Here is a 25,165-nt window from a genome sequence, read left to right on the forward strand (position 1 = left end):
CAATTTACTCTCGTATTTTATTTACAACAATAGACCATTTAGAGCTTTTATTAAACACTGCATGTTTTGGGAATATGGGGAAGCCGGTAACCCAAGGAAACGCATACAGTAGATAATATTGCATGTGTTTTGTGTGTTCTTAGCGTCTTTGTAAAATAATTAAGACAAAAATTGAATAAACCATTTACATTAATGAAATAAAATGAAACAAAAATGCTTTAAGAAAAAAAAAACCCAGCAAAAACTAACAAATTACATATAATTAAAGTGAAAATGTCCATTTCTTTGTGAATGAAAATATACATGAGCTATCGGGGCTCATTTTAAGCGTATTTATTTCAGTACGGAAGAAGGAAAGGAAGGTCAAATACTTCATTACACATTTCTTAGTGACTTTTTTTTTATTTGCATTTGACAAATACTCCATATATTAAAAAAAAAAACTAAACTGAAACCATGCATGTTCTGCAAAATAGAAATCAATTGAAATGAACAGAATTGAAAAAAAAAAGTCAAGTCCAAATGGGATAAAAACTAGTAATGAAAAAATACAAAGCTATTACAATCCTACTTTGTAAATGCATTTTTAAAGATACAGCACTTTGATCAATTGCATTTTTTATTGTACATGAAAACCATGCGCATGCTGTATTTGCCTGGCAACCAGGAGTCACAAACATGTTTTTGTCACCTATTTAATAGCACACCTCAGGACTGTAACTAGATGTTGTTTAATAGTCAATTGTATTATGATTATTAAGTGGTGAATTGTATATAAAAAATAAGATTTAATTCTTTATTCTATAACAAGACATTACTTCAAATTGACAGTGCAGAAACAGTTTATTACTGGATTGGTCTGGAGATGTCAGAAAATAGGTGAAAATGTTGATCACTGTTGTTCAAAGTAAAAGCAGATGTTTGGAGATGTCTTATTTTGAAAAACCACAAAGACATTCTGTTTTCATGGAGTACTGCAAAAATCTGCAATTTACTGTTGACAGTGTGGAATTCTGACAATTTTAAGTTCAACAAGATCTGTAAATGATTAATTAATTATCAAAGTCTTACGAATTTAGGCCAATTAAAAGTTAGGTCCTGACTGTATTGAATATCTTTTGGTAAAAAAAAAAAAAAAGGTGTGATTCAATACGTGCAAATTACCAAGTCGAATCAATGCGTATCACTGCCTCTATGTTCTTGATGGGATTTTCGACTGACCGCCACCCTGAAAACATTTAAGCTTAGAGCAAGAACTTTATTGACTTGGTTGAAGATCATACCAATATAGCAAGAATACAGCCGATTGTTGTCACTTGCACTAAACAGCCAGCACTTGCCAGCAATTCCTGCAGCCACCTCACCATGGCTTGCGTTGTATGACAACATATAAATATTGATGCTTGTTGTGGCATGTGGAATGTAATGGAACAAACATCTGCGCTTATTGAGTCAGCACTAACGAATAACATATCCTAATAGTGTTCCCTGATAATGTCCTGTGTCATAATAATGCCGCTTTTGTTTTCTCCACCAAGCTGACAATGAGAGGTGAGGTGAGGCCGCGTTGCTCAATACATTAATCATGCATGCCTAGTTTTCTTTTTTGGCTCATGAGGGGGGAAGGAGAGAGGCCAGCTTGTTTCTCACACTGCTTGCTGTCAGCCATGGGTGCTCTTGGACGAAGCGCATTCTGGACCCTGTGCGTGTGCTTCACGACCCTGCGGACAAGTGAGTACGCTTCTCTTTCCCCCCCCCCCAAAAATCCAACATTGAATGACAATACAGGCTCTTGATTGACACTGTCACAGACGAATTTATTTACTTGGCCAAATTCTCAAAATGTGGTACGAGTACTACTATGCGAAAATGTTCGAACTGCATACTGTTACAGTGATTTCATCATTATTAATTTTTTATCTTTAATTCAGTGCATTTTTTAAAGAAGTCAACCCAAACATATTTTTTTCTTTTTTTTCACTTGTAGCCATTTCAGGTGGCAGCCATTTTGTCACTTCTGTCGACTGAAGATGACATCAAAGTTGCTCCTGGCTCAGATAACATACAATCACAGCTCACCTGTTTTCCGAAGCGGAGCCATACAAAATGGCCGCCCCCTGTGCTAGCTAAAAACAGGCGGATTTCTCATATTCCACAAACGCAATATTAATCAGAATGCCGTGTTTAGACTAGTGGGCCTGCATAGAACATCTTCTGGAAAAAAATATATTTGGGTTGACTACCTCTTTAAGTACTGATCAGTTCTATTTAACTTTGAAAAAAAAGAACAACAGTTGCATATAATCTTTTAGAACGATTTGTTTTCAACCATTAAGTACACTTTTGTTATTTATTCATTTTAATTATTATAACATATTTTACGTAATCATTACATTGGTCAACAAATATTTACGAACTTTTTACTTCAGAGATGCATGTAAACTTTCCTAGATTATTTTTTGCGCTGATTCTGAATCTGCCTTTGTTTTTTCTGTGGCACATCAGGTTTTCATAATAATAATAATAATAATAATAATAATAATAATGATATGTAAAATACAATTATATTAAATAATATTTATGAATTAAGGGTTAGGGTCAGCAACAGGTGGATTTTTTTCTGAAACGTCATAGCTATAAATTGCAATGCATGATAAAATCCTTATTTTGCAAACTTTTATAGGTCTAACTTGAATACAAAAAATGGAAATAAACCTCATATGATAGAAAAAAGTAAAGACTTTTTTTTTTCAATCAGCATCAAAAATACTTTTAGAGACACATAAAACCATCTCTGATTATAATTTGCTGTTAAATTGAAGCCTGAATAGCATCATAATGGGAGCTGTTCCTAATATTATGGTGTTGTCACATGATGTAATTAATCCCAGTATTATTTTAGCACTGGATGATACTGTATGCTGCATGCTAGTATACGAACATGCTGGGAGGATGTTTGAGAGTGCGTAAGTGGGTTGTTTTTCCACTCCGCCTGCAATTGGTTTTGGCTCCACGTCAGAGCTGTCACGTTCAATTAACAACTCGTGCACACACACAGATACACAAAAATGTAGATGAGAGAAGGGGGGAGGGCGGGTTCATTATTTCTGGATCAGAAGGAAATGAGGACATGAAAAAGTGGATCAATGACACGCACCATTTTTTTTTTTTTTTTTAATGCTCACTTGACTGCTTCGTTTCATTTCGCCAAAATTATATAGGCCTATATGTGATCCACTTGATCACCGTTTTCCTGTACCAAAGAACAATGTACAGGAGTCAAGATATGAACTGATTTTCGTTCATGCTTATGACTTCAAATTAATAGTCATGCTACCATCTGACTGAAAATATCATATAAGATGATTATCGTCATCATTGATTTTACAGCGTGTGGACTTTAATTTCATTCGCAACACGGGCGCTTAGAGGGTATGAATGTGGACAATTACCTTTTTTTAATCAGTTATATTCAGTATGTTGCTGGAGTTCCACAAGGCTCTGTTGTGAGTCGTCTTGCTCATTCATTTCTTTCCTCAGATGCTCTGAGGGTGACAATGAGGGAATCCGCAATGGAGGTGGTCCGAGGGGATTTCGTCATCCTGCCCTGCTCCTTCTTCACTTCCAGCCCCCTCTCCCGACTCAACATAATCTGGACCATGGCTCCCTTCTCCAGTCCGGAATCCCCCATCCAGGTCCACCCACACTTTATTCTTAGTTTTCCTGGAAGAAATGTGATGACATCACGATTCAGAGAGCAACAATTCCTTCATTGATTTTGCAGGTGATCGTGTATGATCACGGCCAGATTATAGAAGACCCCTCCCTCATTGGAAGGGTGGGCTTTACAGGTATAACCATGATTTTTTTTTTTTTTTTCGATCTTAGACAAATTGAGAAAAGGTGACCCATATGCTTGTCAGGTATCCCATGGAGTGCAGACATCATGGTGAACGACACTCGCGTGTCCGACGCTGGCATTTATCGCTGCATGGTCAACAACCCTCCAGAGACAGCAGATCCCGGCATAGGAGAACTGCTACTCACTGTTTTAGGTAAATGCACTCTTATAAAGTGCATAAAAAAAAAGTCAAATGATAAGTTTTTGTGATATAAAAAACAACATCAAGATGAAACTCAATTTTTTTTCACCATTACTGTCACCTGCGTACAACTAAATTGAGGTGAAAATAACCTTTAGAGAGTGGAAGTAAAAAAAAAAAAAAAAAGAAAGAAATGAGTCAGGGTTTATTTAGCATGCTAATAACAATCAATGTTGACACGTCCGTCTGTTGATTATGCCCACAGTGGCACCATCGCTGCCCACATGCCAGTGGGACGGCGACATGGACGCCGGGGGCAGCGTCACGTTGTCCTGCTCGGTTACCGAGGGCATTCCCACTCCAGAGCTCCGCTGGGATAAACTCAACCCTGAGGAAATTTCACTACCCATCAATATGGAGGGTCAGAATTTGATCTTTATTCTTATAAAGCACACTGAAACACTGACAGTTACACTTTCTATACAAGAGCAAGAACCCTAGCCATTTTGAATGCTATCTGATTTCAGAAGACGTGGTTGTGAAATGAAGCCCACTCCAGTTTTCAGTGGCCTATACATTTGAGTTACATAAGACAATAGATGGCAGAGGTTACTTCAGTCAAATTTTAAATTCCATCTTTAAGTGCTCCACCACCATTTTCAAAAGACATTTTCGGACTTTCGCCGATGCCCAAACAAGAAAGCATTGATTTTGAATGACCCGTGACACAATACAAAAGCACATTTTCTGTAGGGTCTTCATCAGCATTTAGTAGGCGACATACAACAATCACTTATTTTGGCTGTCAGAAACAAGAAGTAGAAGCCTTAGAACAGAGCTTTGTGGAACTCCAGCGAGGTACTAAATGTGTTGTTTACATAGCTACCCTTCCCCCCCAAAAAAGGTATTAAATGTGTTGTTTACATAGGTAGCCCCGCCTCCAAAAAACCCCCCAAAACATGTTCTACAGCACTTGTAGGGTCGCAGGTGTGCTCAAACCTCAGAATTGTGAGGCACACAAGCTCACCACAAGCGCACTATGCTTCCCATTTTTCAGTCATGATATATCCTCCCAATCTTTGAGATATCCAGCATAGAAGTGCTGTATTGAATACCTTATAATTATTTGTCAGGCGAGCTGTCAGGTTCAGTTCAGATCGTCAACGTGTCTTCGCAAACGTCCGGCCTGTACCGTTGCTCCGCCTCCAACCTCCTGGGAACGGAGAACTGCTACGTCAACCTGTCCGTCTACAGCGGTGACTATTACTCTTGTCCCTCCCATAATCCTCTTTGCTTCCTTTCACACCACACTGATGCTTTTGACCACTGTGCCTGTCAGCAGTGGCTGGGAGTTCCTCAGGGATCCTGCAGGGGGTGCTGCTGACTTTGTCCATGAGCCTGATGCTGCTGGCCCTGCTGGTGCTCATGACGTGGCTTCATCGTACAGGTCAGGACGGCCGATGGAGGGTCTCCAAGGAGGAAGAGGAGCAGGAAGGCTACAATGAGATCCGCTACACCCCGTCCTTGATGAAGCGCTCCTTCGTGTAAGAAGTTTTAGTGAGCTCACATGCTGATTTTTCCAATAAATGCTCCAAATTATGACTGTGACATTTCATTCACAGAGCTAGGATTTTTTTCCCCTTGGGGGGGGGGGCCAAGGATATCGAAATAAAAAAAAAAACGTCAGAAAATGCTGATAAAAAAGTCATTATGTTCCCTGCGGGGGACAGGGGTCATGTGGGAAAAAAAATGATGCACGTGCAATGAAGTTAAACATTTCCGACTTTCAAGCCAGTCACATTACGTACATTTTTTTTCTTCACAGGAGACTCACATGTACAGGGGCTATAAATGTACATTTAATTTAGTATACAGTACACTCTCAAGAGGAACTTCTCATCGCACCGCTGCATTTTTGTGTTGCACACCATCGGCGTGCGGTGGTGAACCTCTTGACTATGTTGAGTTACGGAGGGTGGGTGGTCAGTCTCTTGCTCTAGAGGAGTCAGCAAGTAGACTAGCATCTCTTAACCGGTTGCCATTTTGTCTGTTTGGCCAGTGGGTCTAAACTGTGACTAATAGCTTCCATTCTTCAGTGAACTTCCCAGAGTGAGAAAAACGACATATGTGGTTTCGGTGTCATTTTAGCTCACCGACCTTGTTCTTCCTAAATGGTGTTTGATGGGGTCTTCCACACAAAATGCATCTAAGCATACCTTATATGACCAGTCATGCAGGACCACAAAAGTACCTCCCCAAACTATTGCAACAAAGTGCCACACATTGGTCCTAAATCTTAATGGAGAACTGAGGACAAACCCAACCCCATCTTAATTAAAAATAAGCACAGTAAAAGCAAACTTTATTGACTTAACAAAGCATTTTAAGTTCACTCATAACAAATCTGTTTGGATCGATCCTAATTATGACTACAATCGCGTCCTTCGTCTGGTTAGTGGCCCCTTTGCTATCAGTCAGATATCTGACTTGGACCGTTCAGTTTGAGGTAAAAGGTCAAGGTAAGGACACATGCGGCACATTTGAACTGAAGTTACTTATAACATTTCAAACAACAGTAGTTACAGCAGTCTTTCATATTAACAGAGATTGCCCAGAGGTGAAGCAAGGAGTTCATATCCCCCAGACAGAGACTGCCTCTGGCTGACTTTTGACATGCTCGTTTTTGGAGAAGAGATGGCGCAGGCTCACGTGCTACTTGTTGGGCAGCAGTGTTCCGAGGAGTCTGATGTCAGTCTCCACCTGTGTCATATCCTTCTCCAGTCGCGTCTTGCGGTTCTTCAACCATGGCGTGTCTATGACAAACGGGAGGCGCTGGTAGGTTGTGTTCAGCTTTACAAGTTTCTTCTTCAGGTCCTTGGATTGTGGAGAAAAAAAATGATTACTGTTTGATAGACCAAAAAGTGACATAATGTTTTTGTGATTCCACCACAGAAGGGTTTTGGCCCTTTTCTGGTCCTCCTGAGATGCTCTTGTGGCTTGACTGAAAAGACCTTTTGGCGGATGTTTTTTTGACATATATGTCCCACCAAAAGTATCAGAACAGTGAGGCCAATTTTATTCAGGTTTTATTTCTCTAGATCAGGGCAACTTAAATGTTGGAGGGGGGCACAATTTGTCATCAGCGCTTCATTTTTGATTGTACATTTTTAATGCATGCATAAAAGATCCACTGTCCTAACCCAACAACAAAGTGTTCGAAACAAACAAAACGAATTTTTTTACCCAGCGCAGAAGGCTCATGCATAAAAATTCTCAATGAAGGATGGCACAAAACCGCTAAGCAGCAAACCAACATTAAGTCCAAAAACTCATTTTGTATATTTTTTTTCCCCACAAAAATCAAATCAGTATAAGCTCAACGAAGACAAGTCTGCCATCTGGTGGTGATTGGTGGTATTACAATTTAAAATTATAGTCAACCCCCGCATTTTGGGATTTTATTCCCCCCCTCCCCCAATATTTCTTAATATTTTGGATTTTTCTCTTTTTTAAATCAAGGGCCCACTAAGAGTGTGGCCACAGTCCACCACTTGCTCATCCCTGGGTTGCGTTGAAAATAAGAGATGGCCGGAGATTAAAATTTAAGCTTCAATTTCAAATGATCTACATCTGGATCCGATACACAACCTATAAGAGAGCATTATTTTTAACCCCCCCCCCCCCAAAAAAAAAATCAAACTTTCAGGTCATCAAAATTATTGGAGCAAAGACTACAAGCGGAAGTCAAGTCCAAAGGTTTCATTGCAATATGTTCTTTGAGGCCCCACTAGTCAAAACACATCATGTGATTTATATTGCATTAGTGCAATAAGAACCTAAATTACCTCAATGATCTCACGACACTCCTGGTCTGTAAGGTTTTTGATTTCCGGCTCCTCTGGCTCCGTCACCTCAATATGACTGTTTTCCTCCGGAGCCTTTGGATACTTGCTTTTGCGCCGCAGCAGATATGCAGGCACTTCTCCATAATCCTGCAATATCAAAAGTAAACATCAAGCTCTAAAAAGTAAATGAATAAAAGTCCCGTCCAAAACATGATTACAATCATTTCCTTGCATCCTGGTAAATGTTCTCTACAGAGTCATGCCATGAAAAAATACCTTTTTCCTTCTGTACACAGGCACAAGTCCCGAGAGTTTATTATGGAACTCCCTGTGTCCCTTGTTGGTGTCGACAATACAAAGAGGCGGCTTGGACACCTTTGGCACGGCTGCAAACATCCTTTTTGCGGGGAGGCCAGTCGGGAGCAGAAATTCGCCCGCTGACAACATTGGCTTCTTTGTTGCGCTGGTACAAAACACATTCCTGACATGTGGTTTGACTGGAAAACAAAGCATATAGGTGAAAAGAACAAGACATGCTCAAAAATGCATGGCGATTTAATGGCGTGTCATAAGACTCACTATCAGGCAGCTTTGAATCAAGGGAGAACTTTGTCAGGTAGTTTGCTGGATGCTGCAGCTCAATTACTGTTGTTGTTACGTTATTTTGCCTTGAACTGGACACGTACCTGAAAAAAATAGCACATTTGACATCATTTGACGAAACTGACCTTGCTCCATTCTCTAAGTGTTGTTATTAAAACTAGTACTGTAATTACTTATCATTCGTTAGGACAATGATCAAAATCCTGTACATTCTCAAACTTTTGACACCAATGGTCCTATTTTCGTGCCAAGCACAAGTTTAACATATAGTGGGGCCTAACTGTACGCATAAAAGGTCTATATCCAAACGCAACAACAAATGGTTTCAAGATAACAAAATAACCACGTACTGTCATTTTTTTTTTTCCAGTGCAGAGGGCTGTCTCGAACAAAAATGACCTTTTAAGGATGACACAAAACTGCTGAACAGCAAACCAACATAAAGTGCAAGAACTCAATGTTATGCATTTTTTCACTAAAATCAACTCACTCAAAATGTTAATATATTGAAGTACGTTTTTCCCGCACATCATTCCAAATCTGGGAAAAGGCATGTTGTAGTAATGGGCAGTCTGGTATAAGTGTAACCATCTAGTGGCGAATGGTGGTATCACAACTTAAAACGACAGTCAACCGCAGCATACTCTTAGTTTGGCACCCTCGGATTCACATTCTCTGATTTTTAAAATATCCCCCCCCACCCCCGCCATTTTTTCCATGATTTCTTCCCCATTACCAACCTGTATTTCGTTAAAATATGTATAATGGAAAGTCATTCTCATTTTCTGAGGAATTGTTTTGATTTGAAACAAAAAAAAAAAACACATGTTTTTTTTAATTTAAAGAGTGTGGTCGGGGGCCACATGTGGCCCGTGGGCTGGTAACTACTAAAAAAATAAAAAAAATAAAAAAAAAAGGAAACACGTGCACAGACAAAATTACACTGTCAAAAAGATTGCCAAATGTTCTCAGGAGAGCCACACGGGGGCCCAACCAAATGTGTAAATGTAAACAACTAGATGTCGTAAATCTTATCAGTATTCAAACTAGCTAGGGTATATTATACATTTTTGGTGGTTATAATAATTGAGAAAAACTACAAAGGGGTATGTAGTAAACGCAACCACCATCCCACCCCCACCCCCACAATGCCGAATAAGTATCCATACGTTACCTCTTTGGCTTCTCCATGACAACGTTATTTTGAATGAAATTATGAATTGTGTCTTGTGGGTACATTTCCCGCATGCAGCTCAACGAGAAGACTCCAATAAGCAAGCACTCAGGCAAACTCGTCGGTTCCGATCCAAAAACCGTTGAGCAACGTAGGCTGCAAAAGAAAAAAAAAAAACAACCAAAAAAAAAAAAAAACGTCCGCATAAAATGAATCTCCCGATTGACGATGCGGTGTTGTGTCTGTGTATAAAGGCGAGCCACACTGTACGCGTCTAATCCAGCAGTGGCCAACCGTATGACGTCGTCGTGTTTCACTGTGTATTAAGGGTGTGAGTTAAAATCCCAATGAACGAATACGTCAGCGATCTCGGGCGTTATAGGTAAAAAAAAAAAAAAAAAAAAAAATCCAATAAGTTTAATTTCCTTTTAAAGAAAATATACATTTTCTCAACAGTCTCATGCTGCTCATTCATTTGACATGTGCTAAAACGGGTATGGTGTTAAACTTAAATTTTTAACTGTTGAAATTTGCATTAATGCCGTTTGAATTAATTCTTATACGTTTTGCCAACCCTAAAAATTAAAACGGTAAATTTATGTCCATGCACCTGTTTGCGCATATTTTTTTTGTTCTCTAAATACCCCTAAAAAGTTTATTTTTGAGTTGAATCACAAAAATGCAATGTTGGTCCTCGCTTTAAACCGGAGCAGTACCCGAAATTGTACATAAACGCAAAAGAAAGCCATAATCACAATAAATATATGAATAAAACTATTAGGCATTACATTTTTCAAATGAAAACCATAAATTTAACCATTACGCCATCTCTATTACGCCATCTCGAAAACAAATCACCTCGTAAATCGAGTACGTAATGGTGACATAATGGTTCATGATAATACACATTTTATTGGAAAGTTACGTCTTACGTTCTCGTCATTTCGAGTTTCCATGAATTTTCTGATCTATTAAATTCACGCTGCAGTAATGTAAATTTGACACTAGATGGCGCCAAATACAAAGCGAAAAGAACAATCATTTTACGAAGTGTACAATACTGTAGCCTGCCGTATCCCCGTGCCTCATGGCCAGAAGGCGATCTGTTGAACTGTTAGTATCCAATAACAATTCCAGTTTTTGAAATTAGACATTTTTTAGTCTGCAATGTGCAGGATGGTGGTGGGTCAGCCCCACATTTCTGAGGTTTGGGGTTCGAATTCGGACTCAGACGTTCCTGCTTGGAGCTCGTGCTCCAAAAACGTGCGTGTGTTTCAAGACAAATTGTCCATAGGCGTGAATGTGAGTTATGCCTGTTAATGTATGCCCTGATTGGCTGTTGACCAGTCTCAGCCCAAACCAGCTGGGAGGGATTCGTGGGAACTACACGTGACACTCAAGCCAAGTTGTTTTCAAATGGTCAGTAATATACACTTGTATCTTATTTGTATTTCAATATTTTAGGTATCAAACCAAGTCATTCGGTGATTCGTAGACCAGTAGCATCATTTTAAAATCTATTCTACAGCTGACCGGGAGCCTGAAGACTTAGGTGTGACTGAGAATTGTTTCTCTATGTAGGCCCTGTGATTGCCCAAAGTCAGTAGGGATAAAGTAGTATAGGTGGTATAGAAAGTATGGATTGATGTATTATTTCAGGCCTTACCAATCTTTTTGGAAATTGACAGCTACTTGTTGTTTACCAATTAATGTGAAGGGCTACTAGTTTAACACACACCTCTTTAATAACAAATCTGCTCATATTAATAATTAAGTATATCCATGCGAAGACTTAATAATTTCTTACAATAATTATGACCAATGAAGGTAGAAGAAGTAGTACTGACATTTGGCTTTTCCATGTCATGGGTTGCAGTAAATATCAATATGCAACAATATTTTTTTAATAGAAATCTCCAAAGTGTTTACACTTTCAAATGATCACTTTTATAACATTCCTGGGAAATCACAATGTCAGACTGGTAATAAAACTTAATTTAGAACATGTGGTCTTTGAGGGCTACCTTTTGATCTGTGCTAAGTAATTTTAATTGTCTAGTGTAAATCGTATTTGTGTTTATAAACTTCTTGAAGAGCGAGATTCGCATTACCGTATAGGCCTCTTGTTTGAGCTTGTGCTTACTTTAAGATTCATGTCTGACGTTTTGTTTGCGATTCCCTCCCTGAAGATGTTGTTTCCACCGCTAAATCAACATAATGACTTTATAATATAATCTAGAGTGTTTTATATGAATATTGGGAAAACTATTCCAAACCCAAAGATAATCAAACCCACCGACTGCAACATGTTCAAGTAAGTTCAAGTCGGGCTTTCTGGCACTGGACGGTGGAATTAAATTTATAGGGCTTCTAAATCTCCACTAAATCAGGTTTGTGTTTCGCATAGGGACAATCTCATCCAAACAATTCATGCTCCTGACATCTTGCTGACATGAATGCAAGGTTAATGGTCGCTTCTCTTTTCATTTCCTGTGCTAAAAGACTTCCAAGTCAGTTTCCCACCAATTCATTTCAAATGGTCTCAAAATAAAAGGACTATTTTTGGTGCTTTTAATTAGATTTCCGCGTGTTCAACATACACAGCAACACTCAGCAACATTTCTTTCAAAGTGAATCGAGAAGTCATGGCTACAGTTTGCAAAATATAGGTATGATATCTGTATTGACGACATGCTCAACGCGCAAAAGCGACAAACAGCGTCGCAATGAGCCGAGGGCCGTTCAAGAATTGGAGGACATCTGTCTCCCTCCCCCACAAAATTTCAAATAAGCCATACACAAGATACAGAAACGTGTTTTGTAATTTATAGTTGTCCTGAACAACATGCAAATAGCTAGTTAAAGTGATTCCTAAATATTTGACATGCCAAATAGCTCTTCTGTGTGCTTCATCTTTTATATATTTGTGTACGTAGCTATTCTTTTTGATTAAAGGCCAATGAGTAATCCAATTCATTCTAAAGGAATTCAATAGTCATTGAAAAAATATTGTTAGTTTCAATGATCTGGAATAGAGTTCAGTTCCAGTTCACCTGCAAACCTAATGAGGATAAGCGGCATAGAAAATAGAACAACCAGGTTTTCTGCTGACTTAATGATCAGACAAATTGTTTTGACATATTGATTATTCTGTACATGTTGCAAGCAAGGTTATAGTTAATGAAAACTAACAAAATAACAAACAAAAATTGAATGAAATATTTGTTAACAAAATGTTGTTATCCTTAAAATAGAAAATTCTTAAAAAACAAACAAAACAAAAGACAAAACGAAATAAAAACTAACTATAAGAAAAATCCCAAAGTATTGTAACCCTGGTTCAAAGTCTCTTCTCTTGTTCTTCAGTACCAGAACATGATTACAGGTATATCCATGCCTCTGTTTTCTAAAAGACTTTTCCTCAATAGGGTCACAGGTGAGTTGGAGCATGCAGAAATGACAAGAGATTACAAAAAATTAATTTGAAGCTATACTTGAACCATTTGGAGTATAAGCATAGTTTTGGTCTCTTTTTGAAGATAACACTTTGATTTTTTTTTCTCTTCAACTATCAGAATCTTTTTAAGTTTTAAGTGACTGCAAACACAACTGACGAATCGTCGATATGCAGGGGGTGGTACTATTTAACGCATGTATTTTGTTAATTGGCGGTTGTTGAACTCCGGATCCAATTCGTTTATCGGATCAAGTAAGCAATCAATCAAACATAAGGTCCAGTCTATGTTTTGAAATCTCGTGTGGCTAAATCTGTCGAAGCTAACGCAATCTAAGGGAAAATATGTACAAAATAATAACTTGGCTTTATGGATGTCAGGCTTGCTGTGGACTAACTATTACTGGAATACTTTTAATGGACCCTTTTTGACGTGATATGATCATTTTGATGGATTATGAAATGGTGTTGGAAATTTTTGAGGCTGAAATGGTGAATTCCATATTTTTTGTGTGTTAGCGATTGTTTGACTTAAATGCTCGCCGAGCCTGCAGATGTGATTGTATCTTATAATGTTTGGTATCTTTCGAATCTGCGGAAACAGTTTTCAAACCATATATAACATGTCCGGGAATGCTTTGAAGTTCTGTATAAAGCAAATGTCCCGCGGGCAAGGCGCGAAAACCCACCCGTGGGCCGATGGAATTGCAATCTTAACAAATAAGACAAAAAACATGACATTTTCTGTAAATGTACTTTATGCAGTGTGCTTTTTAACAGCCATATTCACCGCGTAATGACACAAAGATCATCGAGTAACTGCGCTCTCGTATCATCACTTTCAGTTAAACGCGTGTTCCCAAACGATAAAGTAGAGAGAAGCACTACAATACGCTTTTCAGTCAGCAGTCAGTTAACGCCATTACAACCTCAAAAGCAATGAAATTATCATGAAACTTGTGAAAGTCACAGTCTCACCCGTTCGGAAAATAATGAGCCCATAATTGAGCACATAGTTGGCAGTCGACCTGATGGAGGTGTCTAATATTAGCTCGTATTAGATTAGGCTCTGAGTTGAACATTATAAATGGCTGTGTAAATGTGTTACTAGGGTAGGAATGCAGGAAATGGTTTGGTAAGACTTTCACATCAACACAAAGAGGCATTATTGCATATCTATTGTGGCATTAAATAAGAAAACGCCTTTACTGTCATTGTGTCAAAAAAAAAAAAAAAAAAACATTTCCCTCCTGAGGTTTAAGCAGAAACCGGTTGTGTATCGCTACGCTGAGGATACAAGGAGCCGCAATATTATGACAGATTGATTGTGTGGGCGCATGCACGACTGAGTGGAAGACATTTGTGAAGTCCCGCTGTGCCCCACTGCCAACGCGTTCCTCTGCCAAGACTCAGACTGTGATCATCTCGACTGCTCCATATTTTACCCCACTTTGCTTGTTTTGACTGTGGCCATTAATGTTGAGTGTAGTCACATTTTATGTAACCCGAACATTTGGCAAACCAAAAATGAACGCTCCAATATGAGGTTAGTCAATCCATTTTTGACTGACGTTACATACATTATTGGATTATATATTATATTATTTGATTTCTCACTAGAGTGGTAGGGCAGTCCACAGACCCAAATGTTTGTATACAATCCATTAAGTAAAATCTCCAGTGAAAAACACTTATCTCCATTTTTTTTGCAATTTTTCTTATTTTTACGTAAATGCCGTTTCCTCATTACAAAACATCGCATTAACGTGACAATTAAAAATGTTTCCAAAATTGGACGTAAGTGTCCAGCGACGATATCTTGATGACGGCATTAGCATCAGAGGCATCTACAAACGAACATAACTGCCAGAGATGATTTTTTTTTCCCTCCCAATACAATTTGAGACAAAATAATAATGGATTTTAGTAAAGACATAAAAACAAGCCATTTTTTCATCTCCCCCCCCCCCCCTAATACTCCCTGAAGCAAGAACATTCACAATGATTGGAGTTGGGTAATTTCTCCCAATTTGCTCTCACAGTGCCGTGGTGAAAATGTGTACGAGTGGGTGGGCGACGACGGTGGGGGGGGGGGGGGGGTTCTCGGCCTAAGGGAGAGAACAGCATTCAGACAAACGGCGTTCATATCTTCCCTCTCTGTTCTCATGCGGAAATACGAGCGCTGAATAATTCATTGGCTGTGGGAGGTGAATAATGAATACGTGCGAACAATTAATGCATGCATGCTGATGAGCTGGAAAAGATGAGGGCTTCCCCCTGCTGAGTGTTCTCTCGTAACCCGCATGCCTTGCCGGAGAGAAGATAAAGCAACACACTGAAAGGCTCCGGTAGGTGGACTAAAATAGCTCACTTTCATTTCATGGAGCTCGTTTCAACCTGCGCGGGTAGTTACGTCTCCGGCAGGCTACACTCTACACGCACGTGCTTGTGTGTCCCCAGAAAGCACTCTGAACATCATAAAAGAGGCGTTGAAAGGAGTGAAGTGTAAAGGAGAATCGGCTTCGGCGAGGTGAATAATGCATCAGTGAAGCATCACGCGGAGTCGTGTCTACTAGCTGGGGTTTCCTCTGCAGGGCGTGACAGAGCATCTGAGGTTTACCTCCCGAGTAGTGTGTGTGCGTGTGTCATTTTTACGACGTTACCAGTGCGCACAGGTGCATCTACGCTATGTCTGAGCTCATATATATATATATATGCATGCGCGGTTGTTTTTTCTTTTTTTTTTTTTTTTCGCAGCGCTCCCAGTGTTAAAAAGTAACTCATCCTCCCACGCGACGCCCTCCGCTATGCACGGCTATTCTAAATATACACCTCACATGTATGTACGGGAGCAACAACCCTCAGGCAAGACAAAAGAGCTCACTGCACGTTTGCTGATTGAAATAATGTAGGAAGGTCATCATCATTAATGCATCGTTAAAACACCGGGGAGCAGTTTGTGTACGGTCGGGTCTTTATATTCTTGCACATGAGTGTGTGTAAGAGCATGTAATATGTCGGAACAGAGTCGGTCCCCGGTAGAAGGACTTAAATCGGTTCTTATGTAAGGCAGAGCTCCCTCTTTAATGACCGACTCCGGGCACCAGAGCTGCCGTTCCGCCGGGTGCCGCAGCAATGATTCACACTTCACGTTGTGAAGAAGGCGCTTAAGGTGTAAATCGTTTGGACCTGCAATAAAGGTCACATATTTGCTGGAGGCGAAAGATGGAAGAAATGGATACGGGCTCACCATAAAGGACCCTTTGTGGCCAAAAGCACCACCTTCTTTTAAACTCAGGACAACCGATAGGAAACGCAGTTGATAGTTCCATGACTGCGACAAAGTCACTTATTTCGGGGAAGCGTCTGGGGAGACTTCTGCCTCCCCAGACACTTTGCCCAGCTCTTCCGGGGAAGTCCTGAGGCATTCCTAGGTCATCTGAGAGACTCTGCCAGCATGCCCTGGGATGTCCTTTGGCCTACGTCCTAGTAGAACGTGCTGTCACGCTTCACCAGGTGGGCATCCTAATCAAATGCCCCAACCACTTCATCTGGCTCCTCTCGATACTGAGGAGCAGCAGCTCTACTCTAAGCCCCTCCCGGATGCATCCCTCATCGTTGGGTGTCCACCAAAGAGTTCGGGGATTTGCTGCCACAAAACAGCTGCGCTCGACTTCCTCAACACTGAACAATTTTACTCGATGCCTTAAACCTGCCATAACTGGAAGGTTTTACAAAGTATATTTTTTATAGAGTTCTATTCTTCTAATTAAAAAACATACCGGTTTTTTTGTTTTTTTTTGGTGGCTGGAACAGATAAACGGCCCAAAAAAAAAAAAAAAAAATCCATAGTTGGTCTCAATATTACCAAAACGACTATTCATCCATTTCCTGTCCCGCTTATCCTATTCAGGGATGTCGTGAGCAGAAGCCTATCCCAGATGATTTTGGTAAGACTGTAGCCTGGACTGATCATCAGTCAACTACAGGGCACGTTATAAGGACGGACAACCATTCCCACCGACTTTACACCTATGTACAATTTCGAGTCTTCAATTACGTTAACAGGCATGGTATTGGAATGTGGAAGGAAACCAGCGTACGGGGGGGGTAAAACACGCAAGCACGCAGGAAACTCCACAAAGGAAGGCCGGTGCCAAGATTCAAATCCAAGACCTCTTGACTGGGAGGCAGACGCGCTAACCACTGTGCCTACCAAAATGCCATATTTTTTACATCAAACGAGACTGGCTGGCGACCAGGTGAGGGTGTAGTCCGCCTATTGCTCAAAAGCCCCGCGGCTGTGATACGCTAAAGGTCTCCGTGACCCAGAACAGGATGAGTGGATGGAAAATGGATGGATGGGGTCACTCTGATATGCTTGTCACTCTAGTGTGATTGTTATCACGAAAAAACATGCGGACAAAAAATTTACTGTAACACTGCAACGAACTCCCGTGACCACCTTTGGCAACCACCACAGAAGAAAAGTGACAATTGTGCTTGCCTAAAGTGGTTTTTCATTATAAATCGTAATTTCCATCCATTTTTAATTTAAAAAAAAATGTTTTTAAGCCAAATCTAACGTACTGTATATGAGCTGTTTACCAGTGTGAGGACAGGCTGTTCCGATTGCTTCAGTTGGAACCGATAGGAGGTCTGCTCTCCTGGTGAGGGTCAGCGCCTTGGGGGTCTTCAGCTGACAAAATAAACCGGCGTTCCCACTGTCCACGTCAGCGAAGCTGGCCAACACATCTCTCTGGTCGCATTCCCCAATGTAACGTAATTACAACCGGGGAGAAGACAATGAGATAAATTTGAACTATTTCCCCACTGCTGTGTCTTTGGACCTATTCATATTGTCCCGTGACGTATCGTGTCATCAGGAGAGAAGTAGTTATAGGAGCTTTTCTGATAAGTGTACAAGTGACTCCTCCACACAATCCAACATGCCGCTTCCTCTTCCTGCTTTGCGAGGCGCTTGAGTCAGAGGCGACATCGCGGGAGAAAGTCGGTAGAGACACAAACACAGAGGATGTGTGCGGAGTCTTTTGTCATTGTGCTGTTGTGAGCGCGCGAGTACAAACACACCCAAATTCTTCTTCTGGGAAAACGGGCATTTCTCAGACTTGGATTTGAGACGTCACAAGCCTCATATGTGGCAGTAGAACAATATGAAGACCTCTGGTAATCATAATTGTCGGTTCATGAATCACAATTGTCACCCGATACCCTAATGAGGGTTAGGCTCACCTAAATTTAACAATTAGGGTAAATGGATTGTGTCTTTCAGGGGCGATTCTAGGATTAAGGCAGAAATGACAAAATGGCCGCCCCCGGAGATGGCTAAAAACGAGTGGATTAACTCTTTAATTCCACAAACGCAATATTCATCGGAATGCCGTGTTTCATCTCGTGGGCCTGCGTAGAACTTATTGTGGAAAAATATGTTCGGATTGACTTTCCATTTCCGGAAGCACCGTGACATTATCATCCACCAGGGGTCGGGCCGGGCCCCTCTCTGTGGAGATATTATGACTCCACGCTATCTTCGAAAAACATTAGGTTATACGAAGACTCCAAATCGTTCCACAAGTGTGAATATCAGTGGAAATGTATGTTTGTCTGCACGTGCCCTGTCATTGGCTGGCGATCGATCCTCCGTCTCACCCATGTCAGCTGGCTCTGGCTCACCCCCAACGAGGACAAGCGGTACAGAAAAGGTCCGTATGAATAGATAAAATGATTTCCAAGGAACTCTGGAGAGGACTTGGGCACGAGCCAAGCCACTCCATGTCGTCTGTGATATTTGGATAAACGGTTTTCATTTGATTGCAAAGTAGTTTGGCTTCTTTTTGGAGGTCTTCTCGGGTAAACGGTGTTTACCTTTCAGTCCACATCCTTTTCTGGTTCGTGTACAGACACACCTCGCAGAGGATACAGCACTTCATACGCTTTTCCATTGTTGCTCTTCTCCACAAAGTGATTTTACCATTCAAATGAGGTCAAATGCAAACTATTCCTAGAATTGGGTTAATGGCTGACGTCAAAAGTGAGGCGAGAGATGAATTGTCAAGATGTCTGTACATTAATGAATAGTGATCCTATCTTACATGTTCGATGCAGATCCGTTCCTTTACAAACGGGCTACTTTTTATATTGTTCTTGGCATTACCGCAAGGGATTTCCTTACTCATTTCTTGTGCCAGCAACAACTTAATGAGCGCGACTTGATGAGCGTCGTGATCTTATCTGTGGAGGCAGGTGGCGGTGCCAGCACAATGCAGGACACCGCGTTGACGTTGGTGCCCAGCGTGCCGTTTTTTGTTTTTTTTTTTTTTTTGCTCCAAGTAGCAGCAAGTTGTAGCCCGTTGCAAAGAGCGCCTCACCTCGCAGACGACCTGCGCTGAACTGGTTTGACCTTTATCCTACCTCCCTGCCAAACGGCAGCGCGCTATGAATGGTTGTGCCGTGACGCGACACAGGTTTGTTCCCATTGTCCCAGAGTGGACACAACGTCTCTACCTCTTCCTTTTGGTCATTTCGGGAGTCTGTGCCATACAAGCTACATCTCGACGCTTTTCCTGTGTTTTCAGACAGGCAAGCATCCACTTTACAATATCTAATAGAAGAATCACTTGTAAGATTAGTCACCTGATGACCTTCTGGGAAAGTCTGCAGGTGAGTTTCACACTACGTTGAAAGAAAATGCGCCGATTTCCTGGCAATTTCACCCAAATCCGAGAACCCGCTCGATGGATCGTGCAGGAAGATGACCGCACAAAATGTCGGCAAACACCAGACTTATCGTTTGATGTTTTGAGAGAACATTTAACCCAAGATGTTACACTCCTGTTTGTGTTCGCTAAAACAAACCGTCCCTACATGAGCGTGATAAACTCTCACCCGTGCTCTTATCTGACAAGACAACATGCTCCTCATTGTTTGTCTTCGCCTTGAACATGGGAGGAAATGTACCGTTTATCAGCAACAAACCGGGTCAACACTATAGGGTTAGAGAGTCATGCATGCACAATGTATATAACGATACCCAAATGTCATATTTCCATTTTCTGTAGCGCTTACGAAGGTCATGTGAAGCTGGAGTCTTATCATATATTATAATTAGGGCTGTCAATATTAAAGCATTAATTATGGAGATTAATTCAAATTTGACGACGCACTAAAAAAAGAATTAACTCAGTTAACTCAGTTTTATTTACTTCCTGTAGCAGCTGACCTCTGCTCACTGTGCAGCCAAACTTAGAGGAGAGTCACGGTCGCAAAGACGGATTTTTACGTAGTTTTACTTTAAAAAGTTGCTCGACGGCTCATTGGAGAAATCCAAAATCATTTGCGAAGCCAAATTCAAATACGATATGTTGTACGTCTTTGGTGTATCTTTCAACTGTTGTATTTTACTGGAAAAGAATCGTATTCGAGGATCAAAGAAAGCAATTAGAACAGTCTTTGAATCGAAATATACTTTTTTTTTTCCCACATTAATTCCAAGATTTTACTCAAGTAAATATCGGTTCCAAGCTTCGTAAAAAATAGTACTTGAAAAATACGATATTCGCAATCAATTATGGAAAATTTTGCAATTAATTAGTTAAAAGAATTGACAGCACTAATTACAATATATGATATGTTGTGGTATATTAGCGAGGCTTCGACGTCAGCCAACTTACCGATGCCGGATGTGGTCACCGTTGAGGTTTTCATTAGGCAGTCTGCTGCAGGCTAAATATTCAGGAAAGAACGGCAATCGTGAGAAACTTACAGCCTTGTGCGCAGACCACCAGCAATAAACACGCCAGGGTGAAACATCTGTACTTGATAGGCCACGATTGCACACTTTACTTACACTCTGTTGTCTGTCAGGTGTCCATTTTCCATATTTGTATTAGTTTTATTAAAATAATGTGAAATCAGCCCATGATGTATTGTTTTCCTTATCTCCCGCAATGTAACACGTCAACTCCCCACCAAGTGAAAACAAACAAGATTCTGGGTGTCTATCGCACATCCTCCCCATGGACTGACTGTATGTGATGTCACTGTCCGTCCGTCCGCCCCCCCTACTATAGACAGACTCATCACCTACAGTATGTTATCCTGTTGGTCGTCCGGACAAGACGGTGACCCGCTCCCTGTTCACACAATGGGGTGGGGGTCGACAGTTCAGTGCTGCGCTTTCTCCGTCTGCAGCAAAACAAACATTTGCAAAAAAAAGAAGACAATCTTTGGTGAGCGCAAAAATGATAAATCTCACCTTGGTGTCAAGCTCCATGAATGGTGTTTTGGGTTCAATTAGAAACACGACCATTTTCTATCGTTCCAATTGTGCTTACTGTACATTGTTTAACATACCATCACCGTTAACTAAGATCCTTTCTTTTGTATGGTTGCCATCAACATAAGGGAGTGGTCAAGTTCTAGTCATCTTCCCTCCCTGCTAGCATCCCCTGAAGCTAAATTTATGTTATGCCTTATTTGCTTTAAAGCGGAAGTCAACGCACACATATTTTTTCAAGAATGTGTTCTATGCAAGTCCACTAGTTGAAACAGGGCATTCTGATAAATATTGCGTTTGTGGAATAAGTGTTAATCCACTCGTTTTTAGCTATCTCCGGGGGCGGCCATTTTGTCTTCTGTCGACTGAAAATGACATCACAACTGCTCACAACGACCGTACACGGCTCAGATTCAGAAAACAGGTCAGCCGTGTTTGGTCGTTGTGAGCAGTTGTGATGTCATTTTCAGTCGACAGAAGACAAAATGGCCGCCCCCAGAGATGGCTAAAAACGAGTGCATTTTGCTGCTTACGCAAAATTAATCGCAATGCTCTGTTTCAACTAGTGGGCCTGCTGGGAACATATTCTTGAAAAAATATATCTTTGGGTTGACTTCCGCTTTAACAACCCAAAATGGACCACGAAAATGACAGTTGAGGCACACAGAGAGTCTTATGTCAAATAGTCTTCATCTGCTCTTTTGTACTTAGTTTGTAATTTTATTTGAGGTAGTACAAAAAGCGAAAGTATGCCTGATGACAAAGCAAAAACAGGATATATCAACAGATTACAAAACAAAGAAAATGAAAAACTGAAATATCGGTGTCCTGAGGTCAATTTTTATATACAGTATATATTTTTTTTAGAAAATGTGTTAAGTATACTAAATAAATAATACACTGTGGACTATATTATTAACTATGCGCCATCTTATTGAGGACAATCACGATAGAAAATGGATAAATGGATGAATTACTTCAATTCGTCGATTTTCTGCAGTTATCCCCATGAATGCCAGCCAAATAAAGGGCATTCATACCTATGGATAATTCAGAGTCTTCAGTTAATGTAAAAATGCGTGCTTGTGGAATGTGTTAGAGAACTGTTGTACCGACAGACTCCCCAACCTCAGAATTCTGACGCGGATGTGCTTAGCACAAAATTATATATGCGTCTAGAGTGCAGCTGCTGCATTTGGTTCAAAGCTGTGGCCAGTGAGTGTGAGGACAATAATTATTATGTAAATGAATGGTAAACACCTCCAAATGTGACGGCAGTGTGTGTGCGCTGATCAAGACAAGAATAGGGTGAGCACAACAGCCACATCAATGCCGCATATTGAAAGTATTTTCTAGCCCCTCTATCAGTTGTGTGCTCTTGTAATTGTCACTGATGCCGTCTTCCATAGCGGCAGTTTCCGCTCCCAATTTATGACGCACCTGCTCGCGGGCAGTTCGTTCGGAACGTATCTCATTAAATTCCATTTATGGTGGGAATAAAAGTTAATGAGGTGCCTTCATGAGGTGCCTTGGTTCTGTCTACGTGATGTGTTCCACATCGCTGTCGCAAAAGTCCTCCGTGTCGCCATCAAGGCGGAGTGAATCATTGGAGTGAAATGGAAGTTCGCCATCCAGTTCAAGGCAGCAGCATCTGAGTCAAGTATTAAAAAAAAAAAAAAAAGTTCTTTGTGAGGTCTGAATAATGCCTCATTTCCCCAAATAAACACTGCCTCATTTTTTTTTTTTAGTTACAGACAAAATCTCATCCCATTGTGGAGAATAATTGAGGGCAGGATGTGTAAATGATAAATATTAATAATCCATGGGGCTAATGTTTTGAGAGTCGCTCATCTGGCGGGGGGGTGAAAACCCAAACATGCTTCCAAAAATGCACGCAGGGCCGTGGGAATGACAATAATGGGCAAAAGAATAACGCTTGCATGGATGGATATTTATTAGAATTACTCACAAAATATTGATATCATAAAAGAAAAATTCAATGAATGCTGCTTTTGTGCACGTGTAGTATGCACAGAAAAGAGTGAAGCGAATCCTCAACATATCGCCGGCTATGAATAGATACCGTGCTATACTAAGCTAAAACGTGAATGAAAGGAAAATCTTTCATTAATTTTGCATCTGTCTGTGTATGCCAGCGTGTGCGTGTGTATCTTTCTGTTCACCTCAAATACAATAAAGAACCACGGTTGACTTTATCGCGCTTTGTTGGAATTAGGGTCGCTAATGAGCTGGAAAATATCCCAGGTGAGGTGACCTCGTATTACCTGTCAAATATTTCAATGATCATTAACTGAAGTCCTTAGGCCGCATGACATCCCACTGCATACGCGTATCACGTCAGCAACTGTATCCACCAGCATCAGCGTCTGGATCAACATCCACGCAGCTTTTTTTTTTTTGGATGCTGACAAAAGCTGCTGCATGTGCAACATCATGTTGGCTGAATCACTTAGCGAGAGGGCAAGGACGGAGCGAGTGGTGCTGAGCGGGGCTTTGTCACGATGAGGGCTGGAAGACCAAACTCTTGTGAAGTAACAGTATGGAATCATTTGAACTTCTGGTGATGACCTTTGAAAGACTGCCGACAGTCCACTGATTTGACTTTTCTTTAGTTTTAAGGTAATATCTTTCACTAATGTACATAGCCAAGGTGCAATGAGCCCAATTATTCCTTACTATTGCGTTGAAGGGACAAGCAAGAGTGAATAAGCAAGTTGTTGTTTTTTTTTTTTCTCCAAAATCAGCACAAATTCAACAGCGGTGAAAGAAGCCCCCCCCCCCGGGGCAGGAAAACAGCTGAATGAAGCTAAAGCCGACATTTGAGAGGATGGCTGTGTCCACGACCGCACAATGTTGGGATTGTGTGTGTGCGCTAAATGAGTGATGATCATTATTTGAAAGTAGAAGTCAAGTCAAAATTTTCTTTACAATAATGTTCTAGCCATAACGCGGTATTCTGATATTGCGTTTGTGGAAAAGGACAGGAAATGACATCACAGTTGCTCAAGGCTCAGGTCATGACCAATCACGGCGCAGTTGTTGTCTGACTTTCGCCATGTGACGTCTGGGCGCTGAACCGTGATTGGTCGTTACCTGGGCCCTGAGCAACTGTGATGTCATTTTCAGTCAACAGCAAGTGGCAAAATGGCCGCCTCGGCTGGATTTTGCGGCTTCATTCATATTCCACAAACAGAATATTATTTTGATGTCATCAATGTGAATAGATATCCTTTATATCACACCATCCCACAGTGCCGTGAACTGGGAATATTTTCGTGGCAACATTGAAGTCAAGCATGTTTGACATTTCGGCCTTTAAACTTTTTCTCACTATATTGACATGTAAGCATCGAACACAGCCAGTTTAGAGCATCAGTTCAGTCGCAGATGATGTTCACTGAAGCCTTCAAATGAAACTGATGCAAAAAAGAAGATGGAAGCTGTTCCTTTTTGCCTTCCTGTTTTTGGAAGGACGTCAGAAGTGAGGTGATGCTTTGTGTGCGCGCTTTGAGCCGTTCTCGTGGGAACGGCGCTGTAATAATATATGGAGGACCTTTCGGAAGGTCACCGCTCTCTGCTACAGAGGGAAGAGGTGACATGACTGACCTGCGGACACCACTACATTGCTTGAAAAGATATGAAAAAGGTCAGAGATCACAAAAAGGAGACACTTTGGAAAAGAACGTGAGTTGAAAGTGATCCACAGGATACTATGTTGCTTATTGTGTG

General features: G+C 40.8%; 2 protein-coding genes across 3 annotated transcripts; one reads left to right on the forward strand and one right to left on the reverse strand.

Moving 5' to 3' along the window:
- Positions 1-121: 121 nt before the first annotated feature.
- Positions 122-5,642, forward strand: LOC147133387 (immunoglobulin superfamily member 11). 2 transcript variants are annotated; one of them, XM_086012820.1, is made up of 7 exons: positions 122-1,731; positions 3,541-3,695; positions 3,785-3,851; positions 3,924-4,055; positions 4,309-4,464; positions 5,177-5,299; positions 5,383-5,642. In XM_086012820.1, the coding sequence occupies exons 1-7, from the start codon at positions 1,590-1,592 to the stop codon at positions 5,589-5,591; spliced, it is 984 nt and encodes a 327-aa protein (XP_085868946.1). In that variant the 5' UTR covers positions 122-1,589; the 3' UTR covers positions 5,592-5,642. The 2 variants fall into 2 exon arrangements, with proteins under 2 accessions (XP_085868946.1, XP_085868947.1); XM_086012821.1 differs by having other exon boundaries at positions 5,386-5,642.
- A 746-nt stretch (positions 5,643-6,388) lies between these two features.
- On the reverse strand, positions 6,389-9,868 carry LOC147133388 (enkurin-like). The gene is made up of 5 exons (XM_086012725.1): positions 9,666-9,868; positions 8,468-8,574; positions 8,165-8,385; positions 7,889-8,035; positions 6,389-6,917 (listed from the first exon to the last, which is right to left on the reverse strand). The coding sequence occupies exons 1-5, from the start codon at positions 9,737-9,739 to the stop codon at positions 6,756-6,758; spliced, it is 711 nt and encodes a 236-aa protein (XP_085868851.1). The 5' UTR covers positions 9,740-9,868; the 3' UTR covers positions 6,389-6,755.
- Between the last annotated feature and the right edge of the window lie 15,297 nt (positions 9,869-25,165).

The sequence above is a fragment of the Filicampus tigris genome, chromosome 17 (genome assembly GCF_054856515.1).
Source record: "Filicampus tigris isolate MCC_2025a chromosome 17, RoL_Ftig_1.0, whole genome shotgun sequence".
Classification (NCBI taxonomy): Eukaryota; Metazoa; Chordata; class Actinopteri; order Syngnathiformes; family Syngnathidae; genus Filicampus; species Filicampus tigris.